The sequence below is a fragment of the Miscanthus floridulus genome, chromosome 4, assembly GCF_019320115.1.
Source record: "Miscanthus floridulus cultivar M001 chromosome 4, ASM1932011v1, whole genome shotgun sequence".
NCBI lineage: Eukaryota > Viridiplantae > Streptophyta > Magnoliopsida > Poales > Poaceae > Miscanthus > Miscanthus floridulus.
This window is the reverse complement of record NC_089583.1, coordinates 109539151-109549424: the sequence shown is the minus strand read 5'-3', so window position 1 is coordinate 109549424 and position 10274 is coordinate 109539151. Positions and strand designations below refer to the sequence as shown.

The following is a 10274-nucleotide window of genomic DNA, read 5'->3' as shown; positions in this document are numbered from 1 at the left end:
TGGCGTAATGCTTTCTTGTGATGATCATATAGGTTTGCTTGCTTTTGTGACCTACACTTGCTTTTTCCTAAATTTCACGAGACTCATTTTTCCCAGACACCATATTTCAATGCCTTAGGTTTCAGTTGCACCTGCTCAAACAATACTTGTTTGGAGAAAATCATCCCACTGTAAATCGGAAAACTCCTTTTTATTACGCAAGAAGAGGAATTACAACAAGAGTACTACAATTTCTCAATGCAGAAATAGTTCAAATAATGAAGTGATGGCTCATACACCTGAACATTTTTTTTGAGAGGTCACCTCAACACATATCTTATGTGTTTAATGGTTCAAAGAATAGTTGTGCCTACACATTGGCCTGCTTTTGGGCGATCAAAATCGAATAAATGGAAACTCAACAGGCAAAACTAGCAAAGCCTCTTGGCTTCAGAAAGCATTTCCCAGTGTAGGTGTCGCTGATCGTGCTCTCACCACTGGATTGGCTCTGTACATGGTACAGAGTACCACGTGATCCCTTTATGTTTATGCTCAGGCTCAGCGTGGTTAGTTCTTAGATGTGCCTTGAACATTGATCACATCCCTGGTGACGCCCATTATGAAATCATAATGTGCATCTAGTTACCGTGGAAGCGAGGGCATTGTTTGTAAATGTCCCTTAGTTGAGTCGATTCGCGCCGACCCTGACGCAAACATCTTCCTGTCAATGGACAGATATCGGTTGGAACCCAGAGTCCCAGTGCTTTCGATGGACCTCATGTACTCAGAAGCATTGTTCTCAATGATCAGAGCGTCCTCCAGCTCCCTGAGGACATCCTCCATGGTTGGCCTGAAGGTTGAGAAGGGCTCGGTACATACAGATGCAACCTCGAGCACTCTCCACATGGCCTCTGAGCAATATTGCCCTTTTATGCCAGGGTCCACCATCTCTTCGATCTTGTACTCCCTGATGTAAGGTTTTGCCTGCATGGCGCGGATGAACGTAAGATTATTTTTGGACTCTGGAGCTGAAATATATCATTTGTTTTTCAAAACTACTATGATGAATATAGAGTAGTGCCAGCTTCCAAACAGATGATGTTACAAAGTACAATGGATGATTGTAGAGTGCTTGCTAAAAAAAAATTGATTGTAGAGTGCAGTGTGAACTTACCCACTCAACTAAGCTCCATTCAGCACGAGGCCTTTTGACATCAAGAGGTTCTCTTCCCGTCACAATTTCTAACAGGACTACTCCAAAACTGAAGACATCGCTTCTGGTTGATAACACCTGAGTGGAATAGTATCTAAAAGAAAAGAAAACAACACCCAAACATGATGAACATAATGTGAAAGATTTGATACAGGTGATGATCTAGCATATCAACTAGTAACATATAATATTGTGGTATAAAGGTCGTGGTCTACTTATATCTAATGGATGGGAACCTTGTCATTTTGGACAACTTACTCCCAGGATAATGCTATGTTCACGTTAATAGAAAACATTTAAATTTCACTCAACTTTCTTACCAAACAATATATTGTTCTATCTATTTAAATCACCACTATTCCGTTATTTTCAACTTACAGTCTTCCAGCCCTTTTCCACTGTTTCCAAAGTGAAAGAGATGAGAGAACTTACTCTGGGTCCAAATATCCAGCAGTTCCCCTCACTTCCATTGATGGATTGCTGTCACCTTCCTGTGGTGCATACTTGGAAAACCCAAAGTCCGCAACCTTGCCACACATGCTGTGATCCAGAAGTATGTTGCTTGATTTAATATCTCTGTGTATGATACAACGCCCAGCAAAATTGTGCAGATATACTAGCCCTGAACAAGTAGAGCAAAGGTAAGATCATAAAATAACATGGCATGTCTTTCAATTGCATGAATACTATTTAGTTAAATCCCATTGTAGAAGTGGACTGAGTTTTTTCTTTTTTTAAAAAAACTTGTACCTCTAGCAGCACCAATGCAAACAGACAGTCTCGTGGGCCAATCAAGAACTTTTCTTTTTGATGCCTCACCTACAGAATGAAAAAAATTATAATAAGGGTCTTCCAACTGATTTTTTTTAAAAAAAAACTATGTGAAGCTTGATACCGTAGAGGCGATCTTGTAGTGAGCCATTGGACATGAACGGATAGACCAATATCTGTTGATCTTTTTCACAGCAATAGCCGATAAGTGGGACTAAATTCTCATGCCACACAGCAGAAAGAAGTCTTAACTGCACTTGTGATTAGGGGAAAATTATTAAACAGATATGTATGGTAAAAATAAAAGAATAGAACTAAACGAAGAAACAGGGTTGATGCCAAATTTGACCACATCATAGAATATAGTTATTATGGAATATTTTGCAAGATATGGCAGCAGCAACTGAAGATAACTTTGCAGAGAAGATTGTGACACGACCAAATGCTACATCCATGATTAAGAACAAACTCTTCCCCACGAGATTCATTTATGCCAGTATAGTTTTCTTCAGAAGAAAAAAATGATGCTAATGTGGGTAGAATTGGTCTGTACCTCATTGTTAAACTCACGTGTTCCCTGTGTCGATGAAGTTGAGCGGACTTTTACTGCAACTTCTTGCCCATTTGCTAATGCACCTCGATAAACTGATCCAAACCCACCCTCTCCTATCAAAGTTTTGAAGTTGCCTGTTGCAGTCTGGATTGATTTGAGGGACAACTGTTGTATTGCAGGGTTTGTAGTGTTATCAATGCTGCATTCTTGAAAAACAGGATCTGCATAGACCAGTGTAAAACAAGCATTGACTTATGTATTAGGTATTTAAGCCATGGATGCACAGAAGAATGAAACATTTGCACTACTTTCTTCTTGCTAGTCTCCCACTGAAATCAAAATTGAATGAGGATTCTGTTCAAATGGTTTTCATGGCATATTATCATTGGTGTGCTTTCTTTCTTTTACTCAATCATATAGCTTCTGGTAATCGTACATGGCATCTTAGAGGTTATACATCGCACAAAAGGTCCGTTTCATCCACCAAATAAGAAAATATAAAGGCTTCTGATTTCAAATATACAGAGAAATTTTATTGATGTATGCAAGACTGCACAGCATGATCGAACAATGTACGGGTGCAAGACATCTACTATCTGACTTTAGCAGCAGGAGACATACTTGTTGTAGAAGAGCAGTCCTTTTTTGGAGAACGCCGTTCACGTTTGTTAAAACAAACAAAGAACGATCCGAGTGCAACAGTACATGCCAAAGATCCTCCAGCGACACCACCAATAACAAATACTTTCTGACTGGCAACTGCAGGTGGGCTTTGGTACTCTTCAGCAGGTGAGCTATAGTACTCTTGGGTAGCACATCCTCCATGGCTTTTCAATTTTCAGAAATAATAAAGGATAGTAAAATTATGTTTCCGCCACATATGACAAGAAAAGTTGAACATCATAACAGAATTTCACCTGAAATTTACGCCACTAGAAAATCCATCAGGCTGCTTATTGTTCAACAAGGGGTTGCAAATCACTGACCTGGATTAATTAAATGACAATGTTCAGTTAGATCTTGTTGGTAGAATTTATACAAATTATCCACGTGATGTAAGAAGAGTATGTTATCAAATGGAAACGAGATGTTCTGAATTGGATGGCAAAATCTAGAATTGCTTACTGATTCGATTGAAGCAATCATCTTTGTAACATAAGGAGAAAAGACAGGAACAAGGTAGCGTGTACTTACAGCTTTCGCAGGTGTCTGAGAGCAGAAAATGATGCCGGAATAAATCCAGTGAAGTTATTATACTGAAGATAACTGCACCCACAGCAGTAAGAAAATAAAGTCAACACCTAGCAAATGCAAAGCATGAATTCACATGAAAGCAGACAGTGAAACATACATTTCATTTAGCTCCGTCAAGTTACCAATCGCTGCAGGAATTGGCCCTTGCAAGTTCTTCGAAGAAAAGTTCCTACGCAAATCGCAAATACCAGCCTATCACAGTTCTGTTCAATTCAACACCAACTCACAAATGCAATGCTCTATCAAAAAGGTAAAGAAGAAACTCAGAAAGGCAAGGACTATAGGAGCGACATAGAAGGATCCGAATTCACAGCGCAAGAACAACAAATCCCAGATTAGCAGCAAGGAAATATAGGTGTTGCCGGCGTGTTCTCAAAACTACATGTGCGTGCTGAGCAAACGTCCACATTTTTTGGTGACCACTCACAGCTTGATGACGACCTGGGCACCATCCTTGGGTTCGCAAGAGAACCCTTCCCAAGTAGACGGAGAACACGGGTCTCCGTTCCATGATTCGAGCATCTCATGCCCACGGTTCCTCTGTGACAGCTCCTCCTTCAATCGTTTCGCAACATCCGCTGTGTCAAAGTCAACAGAAAACCCCACCATCACATCAGAAAGAAGCACAACGACACAACCGAAGCATTGAATTAGGAAGGAAGCAGCAGTAAGTCACGTCAGTCAGATGCAAAAACAGTAGCCTGCCGTGTGCACGCAAAATCCGGTCGTTGATGCAATCCACCAAACATTCCATCGGCACTCAGGGCGCGCGAGCTGATAATCAGAACGTGAAAAAAGGATTCAATCATGACGGCAAGACTCTACCTTGAGTGAGGCCGTGGGACGGCGCGGCGGTGGCGAGGGCCAGGAGCAGCGCGTAGAGGAGGAGGGAGCGGGCGGCCATACCATGGGGGCGTGGCCGCTACCACCGCTGCCGGCTGGCAGGCGGAAGGCAGGGAGCTTGGAGGTTGGAAAGGGTCAGCAGTGGGGCGGTTGATTGGCGCGTTGTTTTGTAGCGTCGCTGCTTGTCTGCTGGCGCTCGGCACGGCCGTCGACAGCGACGGCGCGCTTTTCTTTCGCTGCACCTGCACTGCTTCCGGTGCGTCATCGATAGTTGCCCCAGGCCCGGATATTCTTAGGCCGTGTATGCTCACGGGGGGTGGGCGCTACGGTACAGGCTTGACCAGCGTCAGCGCGATGCTCCTTCGCTCTGGTTGAAATTCAGAGAGGGGGGAAGGGTGTGTAAAATTAGGAGGTAAGATTGACTCTAAACTGTCGTAGCTTCGCAGCGGAAATGGCTTTGGTGAAGCCATCGGCAACTGATCGCCTGAGTTAATGAATCTGATGTCCAATAATTTTTGCGCCACTTGTTCTCTAACAAAATGAAAATCAATCTCTGTGTTTTGTTCTAGCATGAAACACTAGGATTGGCACACAAATATTTTGCCCCCAAATTATCACACCACAACCGTGCAGCCCTGGGGTGATCAATCTTGAGCTCGCTCAACAACTTCTGCACCCACATCATCTCAGCCGTGGCGTTTGCCAATGCCTTATACTCAGCTTCGGTGCTAGACCGTGTCACGGTCGCCTGCTTCCTGTCTGTCCATGACACTAGATTTTCACCTAGAAACACAGCGAAGCCACCAGTTGATCTGCGGTCATCATGACACCCCGCCCAATCAGCATCAGAGAAAGCACTGGCCATCATCGACTTTGATCTCTTGATCTTAAGCCCATAATTCAGAGTACCACAAACATATCGCAAGATTCTTTTTACTGTACTCCAGTCTATAGTGGTAGGCGAGTGGAGGTATTGACATACCTTGTTGACAGAGAAGGATATATCTAGTCTTGTTAGAGTTAAATATTGTAATACCCCAACAAGACTTGTATATCCGTGTTGCATCTTCATCTCCAAGCTTTGTACCATCGGTTAAGCTGAGCTTCTCTAAAACAGATAGAGGAGTGTCAACAGCCTTGGCTCGGTTCATTCTAGATCGAGCAAGCAGATCAGCTGCATATCTTCCCTGCGAAAGCAGTAACCCCCCATCTGATAGCTTTTTAACTTCAATACCTAAGTAGTGCAAGTCACCTAGGTCCTTCAGTGCAAATTCTGATTGCAAATATTTTAGCAGTGCTTCTATTGCATCTTGTGAGGAGCTTGCTACAATGATATCATCTACATATACCAACACAAAAATGCAGTATTTGCCCTGATTGTGGTAAAACAACGAAGTATCAGCTTTAGATGAAACAAAACCAAGACTTTCCAATCTCTTGCACAGCCTTGCATACCATGCTCGAGGTGCTTGTTTAAGCCTGTAGAGTGCCTTGTCCAACTTGCAAACATAGTTGGGATGAGTTTGATCAGCGTAGCCTGGTGGTTGATGCATATACACTTCTTCTTCCAGAATGCCATGAAGAAAAGCATTATGTACATCGAGTTGACGAAGAGACCAACCCTTTGAGACTGCAATGGACAAGATCAGACGTATGGTTGCTGCCTTCACAACTGGACTGAACGTGTCTTCATAGTCAATCCCATACCGTTGTTTGAACCCCTTTGCAACCAAGCGTGCTTTGTATCTATCAATTGTGCCATCAGCTCTACGTTTGATCTTATATACCCATTTGCAGCCTATGACATTCTTCCCCTTGGGGGGAGGTACGAGGTGCCATGTCTTGTTGCGTGACAAAGCTTGATGCTCGCTATCCATAGCAGCTACCCAATTTCGGTCACCAAGCGCTTCCTCCACTGTGGTTGGCTCTTCTGTAGATGTTTGAGAGTTCATGCACCAGCGTACTATGCCATCAGTACGAATTTCAGGCTGCTGAATTCCATGTTGTAGGCGAGTTGCAGGTCTTGGCGCAGGAGGTGAAACTGATCCAGTCGCCGTAGAGGATCCCAGCGAGAGGATCTCAGCCGAATCCGGCGTCACGTCGCCATGTAGCTGGCCAGGCGTTGTCTCCTGGTCGATGGGATCACCATGCGGCACCGGGGTTGGTGTGGCCATGCCAGTCCCGTCTGAAGGTGCCGCAGAGGATCCGGAGGTGCTTCCCCGCGTGTCGCGAGGCGAGGAAGGCGACACGCTCGACCGGACCAGGCCGCCTAATCCCGAGGCCGATCCGCCTGAACTCCCTGACGCCGCTGCCACCGAATCAGCTTCGTTTGGAGGGCAGCTCCCTGATGGGGAACACATAAAATGATGATCAGCAGGCATCGTTCCTGTTCCTGTTTCAGCAACAACACCACCAGACTTGGGTAACTCATTAGTAGAGGCAGGAGATAACAAATGTGGATTATGTAGATTTGCATCCCTAAAATCCAAGGAGTGGTTTTTGAGTATATCGGGAAGAAGGGCAAGCTCTGAGCGAAGCCTAGCACCAGCATTTGGATGAAGTGAAGCAAATGGAAAAACAGTTTCATCAAACACTACATCACGAGAGATGTAGACACGACCTTCTTTTGGATCAAGACATTTGAAACCTTTGTGCATATTGCTATAGCCAAGAAAGACACACTGCTTGGATCTAAATTGGAGTTTCTTGGAATTGTATGGTCTGAGGTTGGGCCATACAGCGCACCCAAAAGTGCAAAAGAAGCTGTAGTCAGGCTGGTTCCCAAACAGACGCTCAAAAGGAGTGTGATCGGCTGATGACTTTAGAGGGAAGACGATTGATGATGAACACAGCTGTGGCAAAGGCTTCATCCCAAAATTTCAATGGCATGGATGAGTGTGCAAGAAGTGTGAGACCCATCTCAACAATGTGTCTATGTTTGCGTTCCGCTGAACCGTTTTGTTGATGTGCATGAGGGCATGAGACACGATGATCTATGCCTACGCGATTAAAAAAGGAGTGTAGGGCCTGATATTCTCCACCCAGTCTGTTTGTATGGTACAAATTTTTTGACTAAATTGTCGTTCAACAAGGTTTTAAAAATCACGAAAACACTAGAAGACCTCTGATTTGTGACGCAAAAAATAAACCCAAACATATTTGGTGTGATCATCAATGAAACTCACATAGTAGTTTTTGCGTCCAACAGAACTTGGGGCAGGCCCCCACACATCGGAAAAAACTAAATCCAGAGGATGACTTGACAAACTAGTCGACTTAGGGTAAGGCAATTGGTGACTTTTGCCTTGTTGACATGCATCGCAAACCCTAGTCTTATCTGACTCATGAACGAAAGGGAGTTTATGACGGTGCAGAACTTGCTGCACAACACGGGACGATGCATGACCTAGCCTATGATGCCATAGGGATGTAGAAGGCTTGATGACACCGAGTGCTTGCTTATTTTGTGCTGACTGCAAGGGATACAACCCTCCTTCACATCTGCCTTTGTGAATGACCTTCTTCGTCACCTGCTCCTTGATTGCAAAATAATTGGGATGAAATTCAAGAAACACATTATTGTCTCGAGTGAGACGGTTAATGGAGCAAAGATTTTTGTGTGCTTGTGGGACATGAAGGATATTTCTTAGATGGAGATTAGGGGAATGCAAATGACTATGACCAACATTAGCGATCTCCATACCTGTTCCTGTTGGCAGCATGTACTTGTTCCCCGCCATGATACTTGTCACAGGACGGTCAACTTTTCCAGTTCTCCAGTAATATGATCGGTGGCGCCCGTGTCCATGTACCAGTTCGTATCCACACCGTACGAACTGGTTGTTGCAGATGCACTCTTCTGCGGTGGTCCTGTGAAGGACGCATCGAATCGTTTGAAACAAAGAACGATGGGGTGCCCTTCCTTGCCACACAGCTGGCAACAGACACCAGGCTGAAAGCATCCTCCTCCATGACCTCCCTTCTGGCCGCCACGGTTGAAGCCACCACGGTTGCCATGACCGCTGCCACGACCGCTGTTGTAGGAGTAGTTGCCGCGGTCACCACGGCCACCCTTGGCAACCATGTTCGCGGAGTACTGTTGTCCGCCGCCGCGGATCTCTAGACGCTGCTCGTGGGCGACGAGTTGAGCGTAAAGCTCGTTCACGGTGATGGGCTCCACACGTGTCGACACCGCCGTCACAACCGAGTCAAATTCAGAATCCAACCCGGTTAGTATATAGGAGACAAGCTCCTCATCCTCCAGTTTCCGCCCTGCTAAGGCCATTTCATCCGCTGAAGATTTCATTTTAGTGAAATAATCACTTACAGAGGCTGCACCCTTGGACGCAGTGGCCAGCGCCATCCTGGTGCTGATGACTCGAGCCCTTGACTGTGACGCATGGAGCGCCTCGATGGCGGCCCAAGCCAACGCCGCCATGGTCACCGTGGTGACCTAAGAGCCGATCTCCCGCGAGAGAGAAGTGAGGAGGTAGGAGAGGACCTGCTGGTCCTTGGCAACCCACTTCTCATACTCCGGGTTCACAACGGGCAGCTCGCCTTCAACTTTCTTCTGTGATATATGGAGGAATAGCCCCTCCATGGTGGCAAGTACAACAATATATGGTTACAACAATAATCCCTATAATCTAGGCTAACCTGCCATCTAATAAGATCTCATCTAGAATACCATGAACCTGGTCATACCAGGGCTAACCTATCATATCATCTAACAGGGTGAGGGAGAAATATGTCAATGTGTGTGTTTTTTAGTATTGTTATTAGACATTGTCGGCAGCTTACCGATCTTAAGAGGAACACCAACCCGTCTGAGTATCTGATGGGATCCAGAACTTGTTTCGTTCAAAGTCGTTTCTCCAATCTGCCTTTGACCTGGAGCACAAAAACAAATTGAACCAGATAAACACGATGAAAATACGGCACCTCTCTTGTTTGCAGCAAGTTCAGTTTCGAATATACTACTGGACTTTGGGACGGATGGATTGAATATTGATTTTTTTTAGTGGAGGATGGATTGAATATTGATGCCTACGGAGCAATCCTCATTTCACAGAGGAAAAAGTTCATTTTATTTTCTTGACTATCCTCAAAGTCTAGTTTTTCTCTCTGAACTCTAAAATTAGGGTAAACCATCTCCCTCAACTTTTAAAACCGTTTATTTTACCTCCCTGGTCCGGTTATAGGTGGTTTTCAAAGACGATTTTGTCTTTTTCTTTTTTATTTATTTCGGCTGAATTTTTGAAAAATCATAGTAAACCACAAAAAATCATAAAATGGAAAGTCTATTTTTTTTGGACTCCACATGAGTAGATCTAAACATTAAATATATAATATAGTATGCTTTAGTATAAAGTTTTTGTTGTAGCTTTAGATCTATGTTTTTCTATAATTAATTCAAAGCTGCAGTTTCTATGGCCCAATTATGGTGAAATTTTCATGGTGGTCTAATTATTGTATGCTTTAATTTTAGTAAAAAGTTCATACTCGTTTCTATTTTTACACACTTTTAACTATTTTAAAACTATTTAACAAGCATAAAACTAAATAAATCTATAACTCATTTATACATGATCTAATGAGCATGAACTTTTTACTACAGTTCAATCATATAATAATTAGCCCTACCATAAAAAATCATCATAA

The 10274-nt window shown here is 43.8% G+C and overlaps 1 protein-coding gene and 1 non-coding gene across 2 annotated transcripts; both read right to left on the bottom strand.

Annotated features, from left to right (window-relative positions):
- Nucleotides 1–182: 182 nt before the first annotated feature.
- Nucleotides 183–4848, bottom strand: LOC136552565 (nodulation receptor kinase-like). Its single transcript, XM_066544123.1, has 12 exons — nt 4596–4848; nt 4198–4348; nt 3868–3939; nt 3711–3782; nt 3434–3502; nt 3138–3343; nt 2517–2737; nt 2088–2214; nt 1943–2011; nt 1625–1814; nt 1154–1286; nt 183–963 (listed from the first exon to the last, which is right to left on the bottom strand). Exons 1-12 carry the CDS (start codon nt 4672–4674, stop codon nt 622–624), a joined length of 1731 nt encoding a protein of 576 aa, XP_066400220.1. The 5' UTR covers nt 4675–4848; the 3' UTR covers nt 183–621.
- A 3893-nt stretch (nt 4849–8741) lies between these two features.
- LOC136553107 (small nucleolar RNA Z247) lies at nt 8742–8880 on the bottom strand. The gene has a single exon (XR_010783015.1). It is a non-coding gene; the product is annotated as a small nucleolar RNA Z247 (small nucleolar RNA).
- Between the last annotated feature and the right edge of the window lie 1394 nt (nt 8881–10274).